Source organism: Pygoscelis adeliae, unplaced genomic scaffold (assembly GCF_000699105.1).
Source record: "Pygoscelis adeliae isolate BGI_AS28 unplaced genomic scaffold, ASM69910v1 Scaffold207, whole genome shotgun sequence".
Classification (NCBI taxonomy): Eukaryota; Metazoa; Chordata; class Aves; order Sphenisciformes; family Spheniscidae; genus Pygoscelis; species Pygoscelis adeliae.
In genome coordinates this window covers 1,107,289-1,134,177 of record NW_008825160.1, presented here as the reverse complement: position 1 = coordinate 1,134,177, position 26,889 = coordinate 1,107,289, and the positions used below count along the sequence as shown (strand labels likewise).

The 26,889-nt window shown below is 40.4% G+C and overlaps 1 protein-coding gene across 1 annotated transcript in view; it reads right to left on the bottom strand.

Moving 5' to 3' along the window:
- Positions 1-970: 970 nt before the first annotated feature.
- Positions 971-26,889, bottom strand: part of MKLN1 (muskelin 1, intracellular mediator containing kelch motifs) — an 86,267-nt gene continuing 60,348 nt past the window's right edge. Inside the window, exons 12-18 of the mRNA XM_009328695.1 lie at positions 26,313-26,442; positions 17,657-17,804; positions 16,449-16,563; positions 13,666-13,805; positions 11,370-11,472; positions 3,136-3,190; positions 971-1,387 (exon numbers count right to left, since the gene is read on the bottom strand). Of these exons, the coding sequence (XP_009326970.1) occupies positions 1,266-1,387; positions 3,136-3,190; positions 11,370-11,472; positions 13,666-13,805; positions 16,449-16,563; positions 17,657-17,804; positions 26,313-26,442 (813 nt within the window). The 3' untranslated portion in view covers positions 971-1,265. The remainder of the gene's footprint in view (positions 1,388-3,135; positions 3,191-11,369; positions 11,473-13,665; positions 13,806-16,448; positions 16,564-17,656; positions 17,805-26,312; positions 26,443-26,889) is intronic.

Here is a 26,889-nt window from a genome sequence, read left to right as displayed (position 1 = left end):
GCAGTCTCATATAAATATTTACATCCGCCAGGTTGTACTGAATGCTCACTGACACCGAATGCAAAAAGTTTCTAATGCTGGGTATGCGTATCCTGCATTCCACTTCATAGTGCAGCACCAAGCCCTTACCTTGTTTATAAAGAAGGCTTTCAGCGAGGAAGCATGTATTTTCTATGAAAGCACGCTGATGCGTATGTAAAGAGGTTTATGTTAAAAAGGCTTCCCTCACATTCAGATCTAGGTCTAAAATGCATTTAGAAGTGAATGAGCTGCACTACATAGAAAGGAGACAAGCTGTTGGGGGCAATCCTCTTTACATTTACACATTGACAAACGCACACAGAAGCATAGGTGCACGTAAACGAAGACAATCTGCTTCAGAAATCCTACACCCAGCCTGGAGTCAGGTTGCAGAGGTTAGGTGTGCGTGTGGTGGAAGACCCAATTCTGCCGGGCTCTGCGAGGACCTGCATGGTTTCTCATCGGATCGGCACTGAAAACAGAACAAACCCCAAAAAGGGGCCTGTGCAGATGATGACTGCACTCCCGTTTTCCAGCGGTTTCTCTGAGGTTCCCACTTGCCTGTCAGGTCTAAGTGGGAGGCTCCAGAGAATGGAAGATAGGCATTTAGGTTTAGACCAGATATCAGATGCAATTAGACACTACTGTCAGCCCAGTTCTGGGACAAGGAGACGTAATTTGTAACACGCGCTCCCCTTCACGTGACACACCGCGATTACAAGACTCAAGACACATACATTACTATTACCTCAACGCGTGCCAGTGTCCTGCCGCCAAGTTATTCAGCTGCTGAGGATGGAGTTGTAGGATAAAGCAATATATCATGACTAGCTACAAATGAGCAAAGAACCTCCCACCCTTTCTCACGAAACCCAAAATAAAACCCATCATCTTTAATTCCAGACAACTCACAAATCTCAGTTTTCCTCTACAGGCAAAAATGATCACTGCATGATTGGGTTTTATTTTTTTTTCTTTCCCCCCACCTTTTCATCTTACATTTGCTAACTCAAAATCCAAAGTCAGAAAAAATATATATATTTAGTTGGAAGTACGTCAGTTACATTTTATTAACCTACTCCAAGGGAAAAGCTTCAGGGATTCACCATACAAGTATAAAACCCCTCTCAAACACCTAGGGGTTGCTATATTACTTCATCCCAGCAGTCAATCAATGCAGTAAAAAAATTAAAATACTGAAAATGGATGCTTTTCCCCTCTTCCACAGTCCAGTGATTGCTCCGTCACAGCGTGATGAGGTCTACCAGGTTGCCTTTAGGAGGGGTCATGTTGTCTGGAAAGAAGTTGACTAGTGTATCAAACAGCTGAGTTCTCTGCGCGTACGTGTGGTCAACATCTGAAAATCCTGGGGGAGGAAGAAAAGGGGAAAGCAAGTCAGTGCTCACTACTTTAAACGCTCCGTTTAGCTGTGCAGTATGCCAGTTGTCCATTTTGGACGGATGTTAACTATTTGCTACTTCTGCCTCAACTAACAAGGCTGCCAGCTCTCTGTCTCACTACTATGTGCATATACACACAGAGATCACGTCACCCCAAGCCAACACTGCAGTCAAAATGCCATAAAAAGTAATAAGCAAACACTGTCAAGCTCATTGACAGTCCTGAAGAAATGGGGGAAGGAAGAATCTGCAGGGGATTGCTCTGATGTCCCAGAAAACAAAATCTGTGCAGCTATTTTTATTTGGTGCCTCATTTCTTCTGTCCTCAGGCTTTCCTCATTACCTCCACTACTGTCTTAACCAGAACTGGAACTTGTATTGCTTGCAGTTTTTCTTGAGACAAGCTCTGCTGATGGTAGGAGTCCAACGTCAGAGTTGCTATTTAATCACTGGACTTCTACCGAGGACCCAGGCTGCATCTTGGCACAAGGGTGCTTTGCAAACTAGTTTTGCCTCCCAACAGGGGAGGGCTTAGTCTGCAGCAGAAGCGTTGTTTACCCAAATCCCCATACTTAAACCATCAGCAGCAAGAACAATAGAGTGGGCATACAACGATTTCCTCTGCTTTGTATTACTTCAATCACTGGTATCTCAAAGGAATGCTTTTTAATTCAGTGAACTCACTCTTCAGTTAATCAAAATCAACCAAGTTAATCAAATCAAGGAGGGACTGGGTTTTTTGTTTTCTTTTAGAAGCACCACTTGATGTGTGTATCCTCCTATCCGTAAAGCCAACCTCTGAATAAAGTATTGTATTGTGTCAAGAACTAATTCATCTTTTAGAACACTTAAAACTAGGGAAAAAACAACTTTCTGAAACTTGGGTTTTCTTCCTCTAAAAAAATCCATCTTACAACATCAACTAGGTAACTACTTCCAAACCACACAAGCTCAGCAGAGCTTCCTCATCCAGCAAGGCAGACAGTGCAGGGGGCTTTTTCCTTCCCTCAATTCCTTAGACTGGGAATTACACATTTGTCAAAAACTGAAGTCATCGATACTCCTAGCGAGAGCTTGGTAACTTGAGGACAACCCATCGTTCCAACAATGTACGTTATACCTATAGCCTTCCTATACCTTGCCCAGGATTAATCTCTCAACTGTTTAAAAGAGTTAACTGGACAGAATAGTGAAACAAATTACGGCTTTGGCTCAGACCTCCTGTTTCCAGCCCTACATGCCACTGTTTTCTTTGCTCTTGACGTTCTGCCCAAAGAACTAGTTTTGCAAAGAACAGAGCGAACCAAACTACTCCAGGAATTGCAGTTATCACAGCAAACAGAGCCGTAGCCATGCTGTGAGATTCCAAAGTGACATGACAGGAGGTGCTTTATTCTGACCAAAGCTTCTGTTTATTTGGGTAACAGCGAAGCATCAGGTGTAATAAGAGACAGAAAATGATCCCGGGAGGCATGGGTTTATAACCACTGGTGACAGATGTTTTAAATATGGGCTCGAGGCATTGGACAGTGGTCATTATAAATAATCTCTCAAATGCCTAAGCAGTGGCACTTTGTGTATTCAAACCGAAAAGGACCTACAATATTCATATGAACTATAACATTTGATATTAAAAAAACAGTAGAAACTAATAGTAATGATCTTTATCAGAGGGAACATACTTAATATAATTCTTCTGATACACAATACTCACCAAGAGTGGTGAAATCCGAACCAGACTTAAATAATGCTGAGGCAAGAAGCTGAAACTGCAGAAGAGGAGGTGGAGGGACAAAAAAAAAAAAGAAAAAGAAAAAGTGTTATTAACTGCACAAGAAAAAACCCAAAAGATTCATAGAAGTCCAAGTGGCTTTAGAGTTGCTGGGTTTTCTTTGCACAATCCTTAGAACTACTGTGCCATACATATGAATAACAGCAGCAGACACCTTCCTACGAGCAATACAATTTGTTACCTTGGCAGAGCAAGTTGGATAGTTTTTCCTAGAATTAGAGGAGCTTTGATACAATGAAAGGTATTTGACTGGGAGCCCGAAAACCTAATTTTTTATATATACTTTTTTGCCACTCTGGCAGATACCACAGTGCAGAAGTAAGGTAGAGCCTCTTCCACACAACAACATTCCCAGGGATGACTGTAGTACAGTCACAGCAAGCAAGGATTCGATGGCACGAAAACAGGGTAACTGCTACAGTGCAGCATGAACTTCTTGAACACAGAGAAAGCTTTAAACGGCAGCAACCTTTCTGAACTGCCAGAGAAGCTCATATCACAAGTTTAAGGCAATGTCTTTTTAACTAAAAGAAAAAAAAAGTTCTTGGAAACATCAAAATCATGAGTAAAAACGTTTTAAGTAACACATTCACAGTTTTATTCTCCCTTAATGTCTCAATGATAGACAGTGAACAGTGTCTTCCTCTGCTCCGGGCTGCTGTTTTCAGTTACCCATGTTGTAGCAAAGCTTAGTGGTTTGTCATGTTTCCTTAAAGAATTAGCCGATCCCTCAAAGGCTTGTAATCTTTTGTCTCCTGTCTGCTGTCTTCACAGCACACAGCCCAAAGGAAAGAAGGGGTGGGGAAAAACAGAAGAGAAGCAAATATGTTCAGGGAAGGAGTGGGAAGAACAGCCAGGAGTTACATATCCATCAGTTTAATTTCAATTTCAAGAAAAAATGGGAACACAGACAATTTGCAGGCATCTAGGAGTGAAGAAGGTGACGAGTAGCCGATGTAGATTTGGCAACAAGTTGTATCACATCAATTTGATTTCTTTTACAACAGGGCAGCAGGCCCTACAGATGGGACTTGGCAATAGACATTGTCCATTTTGACTTTCATAGGACTTCTGATGCTTTTATATGATATTTATGGCAAATTATTGAGGCATTACCTAGATTAAGCTAACAGGGAGTGGCAAACAGGTCAAATAACTTTACTGTGGGTAGCCATCAATGGTTTGACATCAAAATGGAGCCATGAATCAGAAGTGATTCATCTGTGCCCCAGGGTCAGCATCATTCTGGGTTTTCAGTGACAACCTGCTTGACAGAACAGGACGCGTTCACTGAGTCCACAGACCTTACACCATGCTCAGACAGACTGCCAGCATGGTAGCAGACAGACTTCAGACTTTTTATATTTCATCCAGCTTATAATGATGGATCAAGGTGCAATTCACTAGGGCCAAGTGCAAATCAACATAAACAGGAAAAAACAGCTATACAAAACAGGTCAGGGTACACAGGCTCTGTGAAAATGCATCGTTACTGATCTATTATAACTCCTATAATAGGAGTTATAATAGATCAGTATCATCCTATTGCAAAAATGACAAATGCGTAGAAAACGCATGAAAAGGAATAGGATCTTCAAATAAATCAAGTACTCCTGCTGTAATCAAGGCTCGTAAGTCTCATCTACAATAAGGCAACCACTTTTGGATGCCCTGTATCAATTAGCAACACAGGAGGAAAGCACTAGAAAAAAATCAAGTGGTCTGAAAAATCAAGCTCTATAAAGAAAGTTCAAAGGAGTCAGGGTTGCAGAGCCTCCACAGAAGAATACCCAAAGATGAAACTGCAAAAAGTCACAAATGTAAAGGCTGCTACAAAAAGGTAAGTCTACAACTAAGTGCAAGAAGCCACAAAAATACTCCAGCAAGATCAATTTCAACATGACATCAAGAAGAAAAAAAAAAAAGGACCATATTGTGCGGGAATAAAGTTGCAGTCTTTTGGGGAGGTTATAATGGGAGGCTAGCACTGGAGGTATTTAAGAACAGGTTAGAAAGATACAGGATTGACATACTGCATAACAGGGGGGAGAGGCTGATTAAGCACCCTCTTGAGTGAGGGGTCTGGTTATATGAAATCAAAAGGGATTGCAACGCTACACATGTATTTCACTGCTAGCGTAACTTGTAAGAGTTGCTTGGCTCCGCATCAGCAACATACTTAAACAGATATAAATATCTGTTTTGGAGCATAAATAGCTCCAAAAGTTCCAATAAAACGGGTGGCGAAATCTGTGCTGCTTCTGATTGCGAGTGCCATGTCCTGGCCATCTTCCCCTCGCACACAATTGCCTTACAGGCCTGCTGCCAACTGCCTGGTAGCACATGAAGCCAGCTATGCCAGGACAAAGCAGATGCCACAGGCTTCGAGGGGTTCCCTTTCCTCCCCCAGCAACGCCAGCAGCCATCCTGCTGTGAACAGAAAACAAGCTGTGCTTGAGGCTGGGCCTCAGGATGCCCAACTAAGAGACCATATAAGCAGGATCCAGCTAGTAACTTGCTGAACTGAGACCAAAAATCCATTGAAAAGACCCTCTGCCAAGTATTCCAGCCTCATCTGCACTAGACATGATGGATTTTCACGGCTACGGGTTTCTTTCCAGCTTCGTGGGGAAGAAGTATTTGTCTCCTTCACTGATGACACTACACTTCAGTTAACCTTGTGGTTTGTTGTTTGTTTGTTTTGAAATTGTATTTTATGTATCAGCTCACATTTAAAAAGCACTTTCTGATAGAAAAGTCAAGCATGTAAGTTAAGAACATCAGTTACAGACAGCACTGAGCCTAAGCTGATTCACTCTGCATTTGCATTACAATGCCAGCTAACAGTATGATGTTCTCCCAAAGGACACCGACTTTTTTTTCCCCAAGCACATAGGTCAGTTACTGCTTTCTCAAGATGGGGTCTCCTACACACCATTCACGACATATATCCAATGCAGTATTTTCTTCATCAAGTTCAAACTCTGCTCTAAAGAAGGAATTTATTTCTTCAGCAGTTCTTTTATCATATTAATTGTTATCATAACACATAGCACATAAAATTCTGATTAATTTTGGGTCCCCTATTTGAAACTACCAGAATCTGATTTTTCAAAATACTTAGCATCATGCAGCATCTTCGGAATTCACCTGCAGCCAGAAGAGCAAAGCCCTCAAGCAAATCACACCTCCGATCTCTCCCATGGGGCACCAGAATGAAAGACCCAATTAATGACCATCTAGGAAAAACCATTTGCTTAACGTCACATAGCAACTCTGTTACAGAGGCAGGACCAGAATTCAATTATCCAGCAGAAGCACCCAACTGCTTTAATCACACCACCACCCATTTTCTTCTGACAATCCCTCTGGCTCACTGGCTTCATCCACTCCAAATTAAGCCTCCATTCAAAAGACAACAGTTCCCTTTGTTATAAAATTAACTTCTCTCTCAGAGATCCAACCCACCTTCTGAACTGAGGCAGGGGTTCCTTAGAGATAAATATACCTGGTTAACTAATATAAGGTTATATTAGTTATAGATCTGGCTTATTAGTTTTATATATATGGCTAACCAAAATAAGGTTAACCAATATCATCAATCACATTCGGGGAGAGGCTAAATTAAGGCTACATGGGGAATATCAATTCTGGCATATTCCAGCTTATGACCTTCATGTTTCCAACATTATTGTCCTTTTATCAGTTGTGTGTACTTTATCTAGGTTTCTACCTACAGCAAAAAAGCGATCCTCCCATGTGGCAACCCATGCAAGTTTTCCTGTATTTGCTGCAAGCCTCTGCCTTTTGCGCAAATGAAATGGTTAACACTAAGGGGGAACGAGTAACTCCTGTTTGGGATACCCAGCAGGTTGCATGAATCGGACACAATTCCTCCTCCATAATGTCTGTATGGCGAGTGCTCAGATCACAGCGTAAAACAGTTTCTCAGCTTTGACCAGTTCTGTTGGGATGGTGCCTCGTAGCATAGGCTCAAGGAAGCAACGAGAGGCTCAAATTCTTTGAGGATGGGGCCGTCACTAGCTGAAGTTGGGAAGGCTGAATGCTGTTTTTGTAAAGGCTCCTTGGCTCCAAAGCCTCTGCTCCTGCAGTACTCAGACTCTGAGGCTTTAGAAAGAATCACAGCAGGACACGAAGAAGAGAAGCATGCTTTTCTTAGCTCCTTCCTAGAACTATTTTTCTCATTTGGGCTTCAATTTTCCCAGAAATATCAGTCTAATGCAGACTCAAACAATATTTTTGGGCCCCGCTGGCTTTATCTGGCAAATTTATTAAAGACAAGTCTTAAGAATGGAAAGTATAAAGCAGCCTTGAACAGGGGCCTCCAACCTCAGTCTACAAGCTAGTCCGGCCTCAAATTGGCCTCCAGGTCCTTGCTCTTTCTCCTACCATGCTCCAAGAAAAACATACAGCAAGTTTTACTTGCACTTTGTATCTGTTTTACAGCAATCATGGCATTGAGCTTCACCAGTAGCCGAGTCTCAATCTCAGTGTATAAAATTTACTTGGGCAGCACTAGCCATTTTTTGTATTGTCTTGATTTCTTCTATAGCCCACTAAGCAGCTGCAAAGTTTGGGATATGATTACTCCAGTGTTCAAAGAACACCACCTTTAGCCTCGTAATGTGATCTACCGATGGTTTTGTGCTTTAATAGCACCTGTTTTCTCCTTGATGTAAATACAAAACTTGGAATTCATTTTGATTTTCTATTTTGACCATCCTTTTATCTTCAAAAGCCTCTACTTCCAAGCTACCACCAAATGCACATCTGTGTGTATATATGACATAGAACACCCATGTCACCAGAAATTTTTACACTAACAAATGCCAGTCTTTTACACAACTTTAATCTCTCCGTGAACTAGAATACACGGACAAACTTCCATGTGCTCTGGGAATCTACCTTCCTCTACATACAGTGTCAGAACTATTAATCCACAGCCAGTAAAAAAAGATTCACCGATCTGAAAACACTGAACTAACTGAAGAGGTTTAAGCGATTTCAAGCAGAATCACAGTTAAAGGGAACTGGATCTGCATCTGTGGGCAACAGCAGAGAGAGCTGGCATATAGCCTGTGGCTACTAAAACAAGCACCCGTGCGATAGTTGTTACTTGCAGGCATCTACTTCGCTTTAGAATGATAAAAAAGAAAATAAAACTATAATCCTATTAACATCCCTAAAATTCACAACAAAGGAACGAAAATCTGGGGGTATGTTCCTACTGTCAATCATTCATGCTACTTTGAACAAAATTGGTTACTAACGACAAAGTTTCAAGAACAGTCTGTTTATTTTCTTTGGCATCCAACTCAAAACAGCTGAAGAGACTTGCCTAACAAAGTCAGAAGAAATTACTTCTTGTAATTACTTTCTTGTAATTCTTTGTAATAACAAAGCAAGTAAGCCTTACCTCAAAGTGAAATTCTGCTTGTAGTATTATGTAACACTACCCATATCTCAATCCATAAAACATGAAACCGTATAGACTAGTCTAAGAGAACCATAGCACAAAGTTGGTGATAAACCTATTCAGCTTGGTCCTTCCCAAATTTAACAGTTGCCCGGGAGAGAGGGAAAAGAACAGGGAGAAAACCAACTCCCTTAAGATTTGCCGCACTAAGAAGCCTTACAACGTTCAATGGCTGTAGCCGGCACAGAGCAAACCAGACATACAGCCTTTGATATTAATCAAGACGATCTCAACTACAAATAAAGACAGAGTATGTAGGTGTCTGGGCTGAGATACACAATCAAACGGGTGGTTGAAATTTGATATGGAATCCAAAAAGCCTGCGTCAGTCCTTTGGAAAGCACAAGAGCTATTTGAAGATGTAATGCCAGAGCAAAAAGCCAACTCAATGTGATAACCAGAAGGTAAACTGACGTCAACTGGAAAGACACCCAGTCAGTACCAGTGCAGTACCAGGCTCTGTGCCATATACCTGGCAGATCTGTTCCAGTGTAAAACGCTCTGGGAGTTAAAGCTTTTTGACCAACACAATTTGAGAAAAAAAACAAAACCAAAAAAGAACAAAAAAACCCCAACCCACAAACAAAAAAGCCTCCCAAAAATTGTTAAATTATTTTAGGAGACCACTGGAACTGAAGCTTTAATTCTGCTGAGCACTATGCGTTGATCCGACAGACCAGCACGACAGACAGAAGCTACCGAATTTTGTTTGGATCAGGCATCAGGCCTGCAGAGAAAGGATTCACAACATATTCACTCAGTTGGACCGAGCCTACCTAAGCTCATACACTAGATCATTAAACTTGCAGGACATTAGTATGCTCTGTGAAAAGGGCTATTTTTTCTTTCAAATGTTTTATTCTATTTCTACCTTGTATGATAAAGCTACTACTTTTCCCTAAAATCTCAGAGGAGTCCATGCAGTCAGGGAAATTCTTCATTCTTACAAGGCGGACAATTTAAATACTACACACTGAACTGGGAATATCAAATGTAGAATATTAAATGATTTCCGATGCCAGATGTGCAGAATGTGCAGCCTTTATGGCAGTTCCTTTGGTCTGCTGATGACAGGAGGCAGTGAGAATAAAAGGAGGGGAGCTTGCTGATCACACCACAAGTGTTTTCTGTTCAAGCAATAAAAAGGCACAGCCAGCCATGAGGTGCAAGATCTCTTTAGGAATAACTGGCCAAAGAGAGACACAGCCTTCACCGGCATGATGGGGCTTACCAGTACAGAGGTATGACATGGAGAAAAAGGGAGATCAGAAAACACAGGACACAGTCTTATTGTGGGTGGGAGGGAGAAGGGGAGAAGAGAGCATCAGAATGGTTGTTGTATGCTATAGGTTATTACAGGTTCAGTTAGGGAGAGGAAAGTGCTACCACACTGGTAAGACAGAGCATAATTGGCCTGAGCCCCCTTGAAGCATGCTGCATAGGAGAAATCTCCTTTTCCAGCTGAAGAAAAGCAGGATTATCTGTTATTTGTCTTTCCTATGCTAGAAATGGCTAGAAAAGATGTGAAAGTACTTGATACAGGACAATTCCAGTGACAAACCATCTAACAGAGAACTTAACAGGCACAGCACTTAAATGTTTTATTGGACCAGATGTTTATAAAAGGCTACCCAGAATTTATGACAAATGTGATCAGTTCCAAGATCCTTATATTAGTAAATATCTTTTCGTAATGTTGCTAACCCTACAATTCTATACTGTGCATATGCAAGAAGGATATTCCCCCCCAAGAGCTTTTAGTGCCTGTATAATGATCTTTTCTTTATCTAAAGTAACAAGTTAAAACGAAGAGATTAAGTGATTTAATCCAGAGACTCAGCATGGAATAACAGCGCCCATTCTCCTATCACAGTTTCATAAAAGGAACTGTCGAACCACTTCCAAAGTCATTAACGCAAGAAGAGAGTAAGAACCATGGTCTCCTCTTCCTCATCTACCCGTCAGGAGCTGAACGCTTGTGCATCCAGCTGACTGCCCCAAGTTCCATGTGGAAATTAATGGCAGAGTCAAATCAACCACCTTATCTGACACTTTTCACTATTTCTTTAATCCTTTTGTAAAGTGACACGTACTGCAGTAATGGAATCAAAACAGGAGCAAATTCCTGGAACAAATAAAAGAACATGCCTACTGGATAATATTCAAAAGGCAGAGGAAATAAGAGTTTAAGGTTAGTGAGCAACGGATATATACAATTTACTTCTAGAAATACTTATCATCTAGAGAAAAACCTCTTTCCTTCCCCGAGAGCAATTTAATATTGACAAGCCAAAAGACAGCGTGAATAAGAGTTTCTATTCACTTTCTACCACACAACCAGCTACAGACTCGTGACATTTCAGAGAGTTTACATTTCAATTAAAGCTCCCAAAATACACACCAGTACGTTGGAATTAAAACAAAGGCCTAGTCTTCACTATTATGAGTACAAAAGCTATTTTATCTGGATCCGTAGCTGTAAAATGACTGTTTCTAAAGCAGTATGATCTTTAGTGCGGAGAAATGTATGATATAGCAAAGTGTCATGCACCTGTAGAGCTTTTTCAAAATGAAAAAACCCAAGGTTTAAGAGGCTTAAAGCTTCGATGTGAGAACACAGTTTACATTTCTTTTCAAGAGAAAGGTCGTTCATCACTACCTCTTTTGTCTCCTCAGGGTCTGAGTGATCCACAGTTACATACAAATCATTCTGCAGGTACTTCAGTGCACTAAGAGGGTCAGTCTGAGCTTTCTCTTCAAACCTGCAAAGAGACAGAAAACATAAGCACAACCATTTCCTTCAGGACTAAGTACTACTGTTTCTACAAAGAGCAAAACCTATCAAACGAAACTTTCAGCCAAATATTTCCAAACAAAACCATGTTAATGGCAGCTCGGCCACATATTTGCTGGAGTACGTGCTTTCAAGCCAGACAAACACAGAGGAGGGTTTTTGGGGGTATACCGGAGTTACAAGGGCAAAGTATTACGCTCTTACTAAAAATGGTCAAAAGCATATGTACAGCAACTTCTTAATACATAAATATAACACATTTAGTACAGTTTGTTTTCCACAAATGAAGTAAGGTATGAGTAGCACCTCATGTGAGGAGCGCAGTTCAGATACAGGCAAGCCTTGAGCCTCCGGTCCCAGGGATATGTAATATCCAGTCAGGAATGTAATTGAGTCAGGAAAGTAATTCCTGACTGCACAGAAGCGTAACTGGAAGTACAGGGATGGAGAACGCTCCCTGCTTCTCCCAGACAACAGAAAAAGGGACAATGGGGGTGAAAACCCCTGGATTCAATGAATACTGTGCCTTAATATCCTACCTTTGGAAAAAGCACATGTACGTAAAAGTCCTGTACACCACCACCATTATTTTCTCATTTTCTTTTAACGAACAGAAACTGTAACTTCTGTGAATTCCCTGAAGTTAATACAGCCCTCAGAAAATGATTCTGGACTCAGCATCCTCAGTGAGCAGAGCTACTTCCCTGCAGCACTGAGTTGGGTGCGTAGCCTAGAAAGGATGAAGTTTAAAATTATCTATTTTTTTTCCTCATCACCTATCTGCCAAGTGCAGTATCGCACTGTCATCTTCTGAATCACCAATACACAGTATTAAGCCTCTCCAGGAAAACAGCTGTGACAATTCTGGATTCCAGAGATGAGGACCCTAAAAACCATGTTCTTAGTTACTTAACTGCCTCATATCAACTGCCTTACAGGAATGCAAGATGTTTTATTCACAATATATTTCAGTTACCTTTAACAGGGTATAGCTCGTCAAACTGAAAGAAGTCACACTGAATAGATTTAATCATATTATTTTCTATTTGGGTCACCTACTTGGCTATTTATGCTGTAGTGGACAGCCGTAGCCCAAATTTTGAAATTGTCTAAAGATGCAAGTCGTTGAGCCAGTATGCAGAGCACAAAGACTATGTCTGTTACCTGACGTACACAATATTTTGGTAATTAAATGTGATTTCTTCCAAACGTTCACATAGATTTTCTTAGATGAAATTGCCATGGTCCGGAGAGCTGAAATACCTTAAATAAGTGGCACCTTGTTCCTCTATGCTCGGCCAGCTTGGTTCTGCTATGGCTGACCAGTACTAAAGACCTTTATTCGTTCTTGTAGGGATTCACATCTATTGCGTGGCTAATCTGCAAAAGGCCTCATCCAGCCACAGCAATTGTGAGTCAGTAAAAAATGACCTCCAACTCTTGGCAGAACCTGATAACAAAGTGTTCTCACCAAGAATGCAGAAAGAGTTATTTATTGGCTTCAAATAATTTGCTGGGTCTTGAAAGGCTATCTCGCTGCTGCAATTTCCTGCCTAAGGCAACACCATAAGCTCGATTTTGAAAAGCTGTTGCCCTAAATAGCAAATATAAGGCAGCTCAAACACCCAGAGTGCAAGAAACATCCCAGTGTAGCTGAATTCTGCGTAAGTGAGGTCTTTCAAGTGAATCTGAATGAAAACTCCAATGACCTCACCACGGTTGAGTCTCAGATGTGGAAAGGAATCCAGCCCCCAGACTTCATTAGCATCATCCTTGCGAGCTGTTACTATCTCCTAGCACAGTGTTTCAGAAACATACTCCATTTCCTTGGGAGGTGACAGTACCAAAACACATGCTGATGAGCAGCAGAGTGAAAAGGGAATCTAAAAATTCCCCAGGACTCCCCACACAATAGCCAGATTTTTTCTAGTTTTAGAAAAACATAGTAAAACCAGAATGAAGTTTTTTGTAGTTTAGCCCTGCTCCACTGCTTTTTAAATTTTTTAAAAATTAAAAATAATCAAGAAACCTGCAGACCATCATATAACCAACAAAGTGGCATTTCCCAAAACAGTTTAAAAGATATTCAAGTTTTAGCAACTTAAAAAAAAAAAAAGACACTTTGTAAAAGAAAATTGCAAAACATCTTTTGTTTCTATACCTGTGCTTTCTTATGAGGTATTTGCAGTGTCTTAGCAGGTATTCCTTTGAAGGTCGACAGAGCTTCAGAGACCAGAAATCGTCTAATCTCATCTTTGGAGAGCAGGACTTACCAGGATTCCCTCCGAATAAGTAATGAACCTAAGCAAATGAGAAGCAGATCAAAAAGTTGATTGTTTGTGTACATCCGTTAAACAAAGACTATTTACTATGTCAGCATCTTTGGAGAGGTTTATTCTGGAGGGAGAAAACACTGCCTTTTAGACAAGCAGCTCCATCTTATTATTAGCCTTACTTTGTCCCCTAGGAGATGAAGAAAGTTCTCTTAAACTGCTTACATTTTAAGATAATAAAAAAAGCTGCACTGTTAGAACCTCCCTCTAGCAGATTCCTGAGATATTTCTAAACAAACATTCACAAGCCATGCAATCCCTTTCTTCAGGAAAGGCCTATGAGCATGATAAATCCTTAAGTATGTAAGATACGAGCAGAAAAGAAGGATCTGAGCCAACTCTTATTGCCCTGGTTAAAATACTTGCTGCAAACAATACTCAAACTAATAGATTACCAATCTCTTCTCCAATCTTGTCCTCAAAGACTCCAAATTCTCGTTGTCACAAGAGAGGCTAAATTAAGGCACCTGTATTAAGCCCTTCTCTAATTTGGGGATGAGCAGATTATACCCATGTAATTGTGAGATGAGTCCAGCAATCACACATTTTCTTTGAAGAAGAAACATTTATGCTTGTAAGGAAGACTCAGAAAAAAGGGACTTTGTAGACTAATGCTCTGGCTCCAGTCAGAGCACTGTTGGTAAAGCTGCACTACTAAAGCACCACAGTTCAGACGAGCAGCCTTTTCCTTGAGTCAGCGAAGACCGTTATCTTCCCCAAAGACAAGGGCCACTGGCAAAGTCTTAAAGATGCTCAAAGTGACAACAAGCCCAGCCCAGCATAATCTTGGGAGATGACCAACAGGCCTGTGTGCCCAACATGTCCCATAAACTCTACAGAGCCTTAATTTGACTTGCGGAGAAAAATATTTCCATGGCCTCTGGAAGGGCAGATTTGTCTCACCTCAATACAGCAGCCTAGCTGTGAGACACTCAATACACTACCTGGGGCACAAAGGAAAGAGCTAACTGAATAAAGAGTAAAACAAAAAACAAAAACTGTAATCCTAAGAAGAACTGAGGAAGAAAACACCAATCTTATTTAGAATCAGAAGTCACAACCATTACTGTTGATTGTCTTAAAAAAAAGTTCTAGCAATCCTGAGATGCCAGTCATGGAAATACTAAGTATACCTGTATGCAAAATTCTTTTTTTTGTTCAAGGTAGCTCAAATGAAGTAGTTTTTAACAGCCGTGCTGATAATTTGAGGATAAAACACCTTTGAAACGCAAGGCTAGACTTACAGAGAGAGGCAAATCTCAAGAACAGTAGAAGCGTTACAAAAGGACTGTTTATTTCTTCACTTTTTTTCTTCTTCACATCGCTTGGCATTTCAGACTCTGAACTGTTGATATTAAACATGTCACAAAGCATCTTCAAATACTGAGGTTCAAGAAGTCCAACAGGCTACCTTTCTCCACAGCTTTAAAAATAATCACTCAAAACAATGTATTCTGCATCCCACTGATGTAGGCTCTCCTTATTTATATCAGAGGAGTTTAGAAAGGTCATTTGAACAGAGGTTTCTAAAAATAAGACTCTTCAAAACAAGTACATCAAACAGCTCTTCAGATAAAGCTGGGCAACTGCCATGATTCAGCAACCTTCACAGTAACTTATAAAATACTGCTCTCAATCTCATGGTACCTTATACTTAGAAGTAAGCCATTAAAGGCAGAACAGTATTTACTGTCCAACATCAATGTCCATGATGAAGACAAACCATACAAGTTCCCCATACAGAAGTTACACCTATTCCTCCTTAAAAACCCCCTTACCCCCAAACTTTTGGGCTAGTTGGGTTTCTCAAATTTGATTAACATCCCATGGAATGGTAAGACTAAAGTATATTTGTCTTTTTCAGTTAAAATAGTTTAAGACTAAAAAAATATTTAGAGAAAGTTTATTTTAATCGCAAAATATCCGTGAAAGATTAATTAAGTGTGTCACAGTAATTTAAATTCATAGGTTAATGAAGTTATGGTAACCTAATCCGTGGGTTTGTGCTTTATTGGTTAATATGCACAAAGCCCTAAGTTTACTGAGCAGTAATGTACGCTACAAATGATTTTAGGTATATTTAAGCATGAACATGTCCATTAAAGTCAGACAGTGCTAAAGAATGACAGTTGCTTCTGACATGCAGGGCAAAGTAAGGCACTTCTGTTAGAGCAGATTCTTAACAGCGATTAGTTCATTCAAACACACTTTTTCCTAGAAATTCTGGTAAGTATCTGTGACCATTTAGTCACTAACAGGTTGTGAGATTAAGCCCCTGAAGATAATGAACGAAGCTTCAAGTGTTCTCAAGTACAAGAACAGCGAGGAGCTAGCCACTTGACAACTTTGTAGAGGTTTAGTATATTCCATTGTCTGCATTTTGATTTCACCTAGGAGCTATCATGTCTACTTCACATTGACATAAGAAGTAGCTTAGCACCTTATTTCAAAAGATGATAATAAGTTAAATGAAAGTTACCCACCACATTAACCCAATCGTTAACACTATACAGAAAGCTATATTCATTGTACCATCTTTGAAGAAGTAACTACACCGGAAGAGCACCAAGACTAAAAAAAATTCACTGTATATGTATCTGGACCCTCATACCTTGTGCAACTCATCGTACACCAGTTGATGAGCAAACCTTGGGCAGGGTTCCTCTTCCTGAAGGCTTTTACCTGGATTCTCTTTTGCTGCTTGGTCATTTTTATAGACACAAGACCTGAAATACAAGGCAGTAAGTAATGATTAGTACCACCTACAGGAAGTAGAAAGAACTAGTGAAAGGCTATAAGGTACAAATGATGTCAGTTTGAACTGCTTGGCATATAACACCAAAGATTTTCTTACTTCTCTATATATTGTCCTCTATTACCCCATCCCCATTAGCTCTACAAAGAAACACATCCAACAATCAGAGAAGGCCATCTTGGCTGAACATAGTCCTCAATCACAAGCCAAACAGGAAAAAAATCTAGAAAAATTTGTATCATGAGCTTTGGAGGTATCTTTAGATGTTGCATTATTTGTTAGCAGAACTGTCAGCATGAAGTATTTTTCATTATGGAGTATACCGTCTTGGACACAGTAGAGCTATAGGCCAGAAACTTCAGCAAAGCTAGCATTTCAATCACTGATTTCCAAGCAGACTTGTTTTTTCCAGCTGAAACACCGTTTTTAAAAAACAGCATTCACACCCTTCAAAGTGATTGGCCCCACATCAGAAAAGACCTTGAACACAAAAACGCTGCCAGCTCTGGAAAGGGGCAGTGGCAACCAACTACCAAATACCAAACAGCAAATAGACAAGGGGATATCTTCTCAGAATACTGGCTCTGGCAGCTACCTGAAATACCACTGCATGCAGCCTGGAAAGAGCTGATAGATCTAGCACGAAGACTTCTCCATCACCGTTCATACAGCAAACCAGTTTCCTGAGTTTCTAATAGCTAGTACCACGTACGCTGTTATTAACCACTCACGTTTGACTGAATTTGCTGCACTGATGCTGAACCCTGGCCTTGAACATTTCCTACAGGAAAAACTTCTTATAATGGCTTACTTCCCCTCAACCCCTCCACCTCCCTCCAAAAAAGAAGTTCACATGATTTCTCTCCCCCATTTGGCTTATTGCCATGGTGTCTCTAAAGACTATGGGAAAAAGAGGTGCCTCAAGGGAACTCAGTTGTCTTCAACATTACCATTCCATGGTTGTAAGAGGTTAGAGAGTTACCTGGGAGACAGGATCACATAGGATTGCTTTCTGAAGAAAGTCAGTGTAGATGTTAGAAATAGCACCCCTTTCATCAACTTACCAGCTGTTCCTCACAATGTCATAAATCCAGAAGGAATTCCTTACATTCTCTTCCCGCTTCTCCTTGTCTTTACTGAGCCCTGACAAGACATGGATTTCGTTCAGTTCTGGATCAATGGTAGCCCTTTGAGTGAAACCTGTCATTGGAACTGACAAAAAAAAAAGTTACACACTGAAAACAGAGGATACAGGAAGGGATCCAAGCATCGCACAAATGCATTTCCCTCCCCCTGCAACTCAGCAGATTTTCTAATATCCATGGTACAAGCACGAGATTTCACATAACTACCTCTTCAGTATTCTGGGATAAAGAGCGTCTTAAGTTTAACACCAGTACCTAGTTTGCCCATTTTCTTCCTTTTAATTACTTTCACCTCTTCATCTTTCATATAAAACCAAAACTTGAGACTGAGTGATCCCAAGCTGGTATTTTCTAAGACCTCTCCTCCACAGCGACCTCATTCACCACAACTTAAAACTGAAATGGCACATCTCAAAATAGGAGGTGTGCAGAAGTCACCAAGCAAAATTTGCTTCTTGCACATGCCCTCCAAAGCAGGGTGAGAGGGAGGAGGAGGAGAAACATCACCCAGAGGCCGACTCCTTCCCTGCTAAGGACAAGTCCAATGCAAATTCTCTTCTTCCCTTCCTATTTGTGACTCCTGGAAAGCACAAAAACCATTCTGAGAGCCGCTGTTTCATAGCGAAAGGCATAGGCAGGGCTATTTGGGAGACTACCAGCTCAGAAACGAGGATTAAACCGCCTCAAGATAGAGCTAGATGATCCTCGTAGACATGAATGGAGTGACTGTTATTATCTCATCCGTAAAAGGAAGCACTGATTCCAGAAAGCTTAACTGCAAAAGCTGGGAAACTCAAAAAAATTCAAGATGAACTCAAGATTACGTAGCTCACAACCTCGCATTGCTTCCTTTAGGACAAAGATGTCAGGGAAGTTTTTTCTATCTTCTAAATAATTGTGGTATAATTACCAAGCTATTCTTCTGTTCCACCTTCAGATTTAGAAATATGGTGAAATACTGAGGATTCCAGCAGTTTTCATCATAATTCCCCGAAAAAAGGTCAGCAAATTTGTTTGGCAGTCCTTTTTGTTTGTTGTATAATTCCCCATTTCCTGTTTCCCTAGGCAACCATCCTTCCAAAATGTATTTGTGAAGAGCACGTGACCTTTGTTTACAGATCCTGTTTGTCTCATTTCTCTTTCTGGGTCAGTTTACAAAGGCTGGTAAAGGTTTCTGGCCTTCGATCAAGATTTTGGCATGAAAAATTCTCAGAACTCTTGTATTTTGCAAAGTCTTCCCTGCAATTAACTGTGAACTGCAAATATGGCCTAGAAAACAAGCCCTTCGCTAATAAACCATTTAATATCGCTGTTTAAGAACACACAAAACAGTATTTTGCAAGCCCATTCTGTAATAGGTTTTGGTCTTGTACTTCAGTCTTCCCATTTGGTAGGCCAGGAAAGCAGTAAGTATCAATTAGAAAATTCTGAGGAGCATTTAGTTTTCTACAGTTTAAGCCCCTACCGAAATGTTTAGCAAAGCCAAAAACCCCAAACATTTCTTAACAAAAAAAAAAAAGCTCAATTCTTACATAAAGTAGAAACTTAAATATATTCAGATAATTCATTCTCAGAGTCCTGTCGACAAAATCCTTGCTTATGGTTTTACAGGAAAGCAGGAGGCAGAGCCTTTGGAGCCCTCCTCAGCATAAGCCTGCCTATTTTGACCTCCAATCTTGCCACAAAGTTTCAAATGAAAATTAATCCAGTTTATAAGCAAATGGGTGGCAGAGCAGAGGAAAAAAAGCAGGGAACAATGCTGGCACAACAACAACTACATACCTTGTCTTAGCTGCAAACCACAAGGAAGTTTTTACATAAGACTAATGAGTACTGTGAAAGTCACCCAATAAGGAAACTGAGAACAAAAAGACAATTACAGATCAAATATCATTAATTTTTGAAAAGTATCATGTAATGTGTTTGCTTGCATAGTCAGGGACTGAATCATTGACCCAAAAGGATTAAATTCAAGGCATATTTGAGACTTTTCTGGCAGGAGAGCCATCTAAATTTGATCAGCAATGCTAATGTACATGGAAAATGTCTTTGCAACCCTATCTGCTGCTTTGAACATTCGAGACCATGCCGGGTTTTTAGAAAAAAAAGCATGCAAATCTTCAGAGCATTAATACCTCAGGCTTACTGAAATGAAAATTATTATAATCATGAGGAATATGGTTGTTATATTACCATTGATACAGAAAGCATATGAAACTTGTCTATGGAAGTCCCATCCCTCCCTCCTGAAATGTTGCTAAATAAATGAATTTTTTATCTAGTTTATGCTCAATTTCCTGAAGCTGAAATTATTATTTAAATAATGAAGGAGGGAAAAGCCGCCAAAGTTCAGTGCCTCTGTTTTTTACTCTTGATAGTAAGAATAGGATTTATCCGCAGCAACTGCAATCAAAACCAAATTCAAGTCTAATTTCAGGCTTCCCTCAGCTGTACATCAATCTCTTACTGAGACTGTTTGAAATGCAGAATGCCTAGAAAAATATCATCTCAAAAAATATATATCCCTACATTTAATAGGGGCCTAAGACGAGGAGCAACTTACCTAACCTCTTTGACCTATCTAAGCAACTCTGTAGAAACCATATTTAAGTAGCGCCTTAGGCTAGACAAAGTTGATGTCTAGTCTTTTGCAGAGGAAGACCGAACTAGAAAGTTAGATATAATATGATTAAAAAACACAAGACAACACAGATTTGGTAAACAAATCCCTGAAAATAAAACAATGAGGAAACAAGGCAAACTACTACACAGTAAGGGGAGATGCTGCGGTATTTTAAACACAACAGAAACATCGAAAAGATGTTTACCGAAGAAGTCTGATCCTTGACAGAGCAAAAGGACTACGTAAAATCCTCATGACTGACAAACACTTCCACTAGGGGGTAAGAGAGCTTCATAATCTGCAAGTGCAGCGGACCTGCAGTAAATGCTGGATATAATTCAAATGATTGCAGTCAGCATATTAGAGAGGGACACGGGCTGTAAACTTGTGAAAAGTACTTGTGACATTTAGCTAACAAAATGTACATTGGGAAGGAAATTTAATTCTCTGTGGGAGACAAAATTGAACCTGTGACAGTAACTGATTGCTTAGGATATATTTTTTTTAATTTTAAGACTCAGAATAAAAAGTCATAAACAACAAGGAGTGAGAATCAGACACGGTAATGCCAGTGCTCTGCAAGAACTATTATTTGCGATGTACTAGATCCAAGGGGAACATAACATGGTAAGAATGGCTCCATGGAAGTTCCCTCGCTCTTCTACTTCTTTGCATAGATGTAGATGTAAATCAGCTTTGGAGCAAATCTCCACCGATTTCACGCTGCTCATGCTGTTCACAGTGCCTCCCAGGCCCGGTGATCACTCAGGTCAGCTGCAGGCAGACAGCTCGAAGGACATAAAGCAGCGACTGAGGACTTAACCCTGGTTGTTTGGAACACAGCACTGGCCTGTCGCTCTGTGATATTAACTTGGCTCCTATGACAATACATTACAGATTGAAGAGGAAAAGCTGTACAGAGAAATTACTAAACACAATACAATCCCAAAAAGTCTAGTAGATGGTGAGTGCTATTCTTGTGCCAGTGTGGTTTTTCCCCCCTAATCTCATTAACCAGTCCAGGGTAGAAGGGCAGTAACTAATTGAAAATAAAAGGTCTGAACCATCTCTCCAGAACATAACCTTTTCATTTATTTTTATATAGCAAAAATGAAATGCTCATGGCCTCAATATCTGAAAACAATATTCAGCCACACAGGCCTTGAGTTAGCAGCCAGTTACATAAACAAGTAGTAATTCCTGAGAAAGCTTCGATAAGATGCTGTGTAACCCTGTACAATATAATTTCCATTTAAATATAATGCATGGGAAAAGCTTTTCTACAAAAGTGACACCTAATCGTGAAACAGGTATGTTCCCACCACCACAGTCCCTACTTACAGGCATTTATTTGATCATAGTGATCATTTCAGCAAGCTGAATGTTTTTTGGCTTATACGTGCAAACAGCTACCGTTGTTTCAAGCACAGCGTTGGCTGCTGCCAGTATCTAAGCAAGAAAACAGAGCTTTTACACAGAGGCAGAGTTTGCAAAGCAGTAAATCAGGAGTTCACAGATGTGATTCTCATAGTACTAGACAAAGTTTGGAAATTAAATCTCATCTCTCTCATTTGGGGGGGGATACTATAGCATGTTTTTAAACATGCTTTGAAACACAGCATTGGCAAAACAACGATGAAACCTGTAGTCTGCAGACCACTTCTGAAGGATTTGTGAAGGATAATTACGGGAAGCAAGTTCATTGACAGCCTTTTAATGCCACCTAAATTACGAAACCCTCAGAACACGTTATGCTAATCCCGCTACAAGTGACTTGCAAGTATCCTCCCTCCTTGTGATGCCTCATGATTAAAAAAAATAGGAGAAAGCTACATCACATGGATATCGCTCTTCACCAGAACCTGGCACCTCCCTGATGGATTAATTTTTTAAAAAGTGGTAGGTCAGCAAGTTACTCCATACCACTACTTGCAATCCATATAAAACTGAAGCAGCACCTCCCCTGAACTTTAGTGGAGCAAACCTTGATGAATGACAGAGATAGCATGCAGGCCAGCTGTTGACACAGCAAGATAACGATTATCCTCTTGGATTTTTCATGATGAGACTGCATTTGGCAGTCAGCCAAGGAGCAACTAAGGAGACCATTTGAACAGTCTGGTTGTCATGTTGAAAAAGCAACAACGCTATGTCCAACACTCGGTTCTCTCCCAAGCAATGTGAGATTTTGGAAAAAACAGGTCAGTGTATTTGAATGGAATTCTGCTGCTATGACATCTCTGTAAAGCATCCTTAGGACTTGGTGACTGCCTGCTCTCCCCCTGACCTTCATATAGTAGGAGGAAAGTATTTTGAGATCGGTTCAGAGAAGCATCTCACAAGATGAAAAGCACATAAGGTCCCTCACAAAACAAAGCAATTCCATGGCAAGAGACATGCTGGCCACTGGCAAGGCAGGCCTTCAACTAAACAAGGGCAAAACGTGTCAGGTGTCACAAACAGACGATCAAAATGGGATATTGAGACTGCTTGTCTGAGTCGGATCCTGACCATGCTGGGCTAGCTGTGCTTTCTATTTTGATTACTGTTTTTCTGACATCGTCTTGTTTTAAATCAGGATTTCCTGGACTGGGCTGTCGCCTCTGTCCGTGGTACTTATCCATGAAACCTCCCGTCTGTCAGGTGCACGTTTCTGTATCTTGAGTGAGCACCTGCCCCAGGCAAGAGACCTGGGAACTTCACTGGTAGCTAAAGAAATACTCGCAGTCTGCCCTTAAGAACTACTTCACCATTAAAAGGAGCCACAGGAACGTTCTCATTTGACTTTGGAAGTTACTCGATGCCAAGGGATATAAGATGATCTTGATTCTCTTGCAGAAGGAAATTCTCCCTCTGACCAACATCTCTGACACGCCACCGGAGTCAGGGCCAAAAAGGATTATCATAGGAACCTTGACCACAAGTGTTCCCATTAGCTCCCTGAGACCTGAAATGACTGCCCGTGATTAGTCATGGATTGTGTGCTAAGCAAGTCAGGCAAGCTGTCAGTATAGCCTTTTGAAGACATCTGACACTGGTGGCATCTCTAGACCACGTGTATGCTTCAGAGATACACCCTGGCATATGCATGTTGGGTTGGGGGGGTTTGTTGTTTGTGTGTTGCTGTTTTTATAAAAGTAATTAAAAGTATACGACTGTTCTAAAAGGGTATGTCCATCAACATACACATTTCTGCCTCTCCCCCGACTACAGGCTCTATTCAACTGTACTACGCTTCCTCCAGTTTGTGCCACTACTGCCTTTCTTCATATCCGACTCATTATCACAGCTGCATTCTCTTTTCCTCAGTCCCATTTTGTCCATTCTCTAGCTGAACTAACAGATTTCTTTCTCCTGACAGTTTTCATGCAGCAGAAAGATAACCATCCCCGATGGCCTAATTTCACTGGACTGCCCTCCTTTGACAGCAAAGAGAAAGCACCAGGTTTTTTGATGCAATGAGCTGGAGAAAGCACCCACGCTCACTGGCAAATGGCATTTGCCAGACATGAAGAGCTGCAAGGCTTACCCATGTTCAAAGCGGATCGAGTCAGGAGACATTTTTAGCAGGCAACGCTGTGTGCAAACCCATCTTTTAGAAACGGTACCTTGACCAAATCTGAACTTTACCCAGGAATGAAAAAAGCACATCTAAACTTGCTACAATTATTGTCCTTTACTCCAAATTAAGAAAATTTAAGTGATACTTATCACCCAATATTCTCTCAAACACAACACCTATACAAGAAACTGGTTCCAGGATCAACATCAAAAGCACAACTAAGAGCAAAGAAACACTAAACAGCATAAATAGCTCATCCAGAAGATGAGAGCAGCAAACCAACATATCATTACCATAGTTTTCTAGTATTGCAACAACTCCATATTACTGATAATCCTTAACTATCCATTTTACTACTTTTTTTAAAATCTTCCCACTACTCTAACGGAAATTTTAAGCAAACGCACAATTAAGTTCTTTTAGAAAGGGTAAAAATCAAAATAGCTCAACTAAGAATAGAACTGAATGCCACATGCGAGCCAGGAACAAAATGTAATCATGGGACTTTATAGGCACATTTAGGTCAGGCATCGTCAACTTGACTCATCACACCGAGCAGCTTAAAACCTCACAGCGACTAGTCAGGGAATCACTTTGTTCATACAGATCAAAATGGTGTTTCGCTACCTAACAAGAGCACTATAAAGGCTTGCTTTTTTGGGTGAAAATAGTGCTGTCAGCATTTGCTGTCTGAATGTAACAAGCATTTTGTCCTCTTCCTGTTAAAATGCAAATAATCCTACCATCTTCTTTCAAAAGCAAGGGAAACGTTCAAATCTGTTTACTTTCTACACACAGGAGAACAGTAAACTGAAAATCTACTCGTGTATTATTTCCAATGAGTCACTTTCTTACAAAGTCTACTATTCACCACTTCAGGGCCTGTGGGAATGGGGAGGAGAGCTAAATATTAGTCTCGTTTGCTTAACTGAACTTTGCAGTTAATGTACTTGCTGAGAAGCAGAGCTCAGTGTCTTCTCCAGCCATAAGGCAAGCTCGGTATCTTTAAATCTGAAGTAGACACAGGTGTCAGCTTAAAGCCACATGCTTTAAAGCTTCTGGCTATAAAGAAATGTAGTTTTAAAAAAGCAAAATGGCAGAATGCTAGCAATTTCATGGAAAAAAAAAATCAATTCTTTAAAGGCTCTAAGGACAACAAATGGTGCGTAGGTGTGTGTAAAGCATCAGGCAACAATGCAGGCACCTTAATAAAGGAGATTGTCAACAATACAAACTGGTTCTTTCTTGGAAGCACTCAAGTAAATAAATGACTCCAGAGAATAAGAGCTTGGGAACTCTTCTCCCTCATTGGCATAACTAAACTAATGTGCAAACAATAACTCATAACCATCAATAATTCATTTCAAAAGTTCAGCAAAATTACTTGCTAAAAATTAAGCCTGATCAAAATAAGGAGGGCAGCCTAAATCCAATATAAATTAGCTTCCTGGGATTTTGGTTACCAGAAGAGGAGAAAACAAGATCGGGACTAAACATACACAATATGAGAAATATTCGTAACCTCTCTCCTATAGTAGTACACACTGCAACACAAATTTGCACTTCTGAGCTGTACACAGAAAATCAGGATATTTGCAACACAGGAAAGTGATGTGCTTATACATGCAGAAATCCTTTTTGGAAAAAAAGAACATTCTTCTCTGTCATTTGAGGAGAAGAGGTATAAAATCAGTTCTTTATGGTTGTGTTACAATGCCTTTTGGGTGTTTTTAATGGTTTCTGGTATACAGAACTATGCCTGGTGTATATAGCTCTAGTGGTATGAACTAAACAGGACTGAAGCCTTGCTCCCTCCTCCTACCTTTTTGTGCCACTCCCTGATAATTTAGTACAAGAATAACAGGACAACAGGTCTCATCTTTCCAGTTAGCCCCTGCCAGGCAGAATAACCTCTGTCCCTCTACTCCAATTCTCTGTCTCTGAGCATTCTACCTGTCTTTCTGCATCTCAAACGAAGCAGATTATTTCTATTTTATGGCATCTTTCACTTGGTGAAAACTAGAAAAAAAATTGCTTTCTCCTTTCCTGGTTTAAAGAAAATTATTTTTTCAGCCTTTTTTTTTTTGGTCTTTGCTGGAGTTTCAAAGGAGATATTTTTAGTTCTTATTTTGCTGATTTTTTTTTTCATTTGAGGTGCTATGTAGTTTCATGCATCAATTATTTGTATTGTGCGAGTGTCAAGTGACAGGAAGGACAGAAGAGCTGGCATAAGTTTAACCTATATACTGTGGAGTTTACTTGGGTACACAGGGCTAGTTAAGGATGCTAACCTGATACTACAGGACACCGAAGCTGGCCCTTCACCTACCTAACGATATACTTCTCATTTGTACCACTGGGAAGAAATTAGTATGTAGTTATACTCTTACCCATCCCTGAATCTTTCTTAGTGCCGTCTGATATGATATCCACATGATCGCTGTCTACATCATAACTGAAGAAGTCATTCAAATAAGTCTTCGATCTCTGGCCACCAAATACATATAAGCAGCGATTTTTCTAGAACGGAAAACACAAGTATGTCTTTATCAAGCTCAAGAAAGTTTGTTGGCCAGCTGTGACCACTAACAAAAACATGAATGAATCAAAGAGTAATATATATGTTTCTCCTAAGTTTAAACTCATGCCTTATCTATCAGGTCCACCAATCTCTATTTGGTAAATATCTTACCTCCATCTCCACAAAGATTCACAGGGAACAATTATGCAGAACAGTGTGTTATTCTCAAGCTCGATAAAAACTTGAGCATTCTTGATCGGATTCTTGATTTTCTTGATTCTTGAATTCATGATTTCTCAGTTTCAAGAGCTAAACCATTAAGGGCTCACAGCCTCTCCACCCCAAAAAGCCCCTCACAAATTGTCGTGGTTTAACCCCAGTTGGCTACTAAGCACCAGACAGCTGCTCGCTCACCCTCCCCACCCCCCCAGTGGGATGGGGGAGAG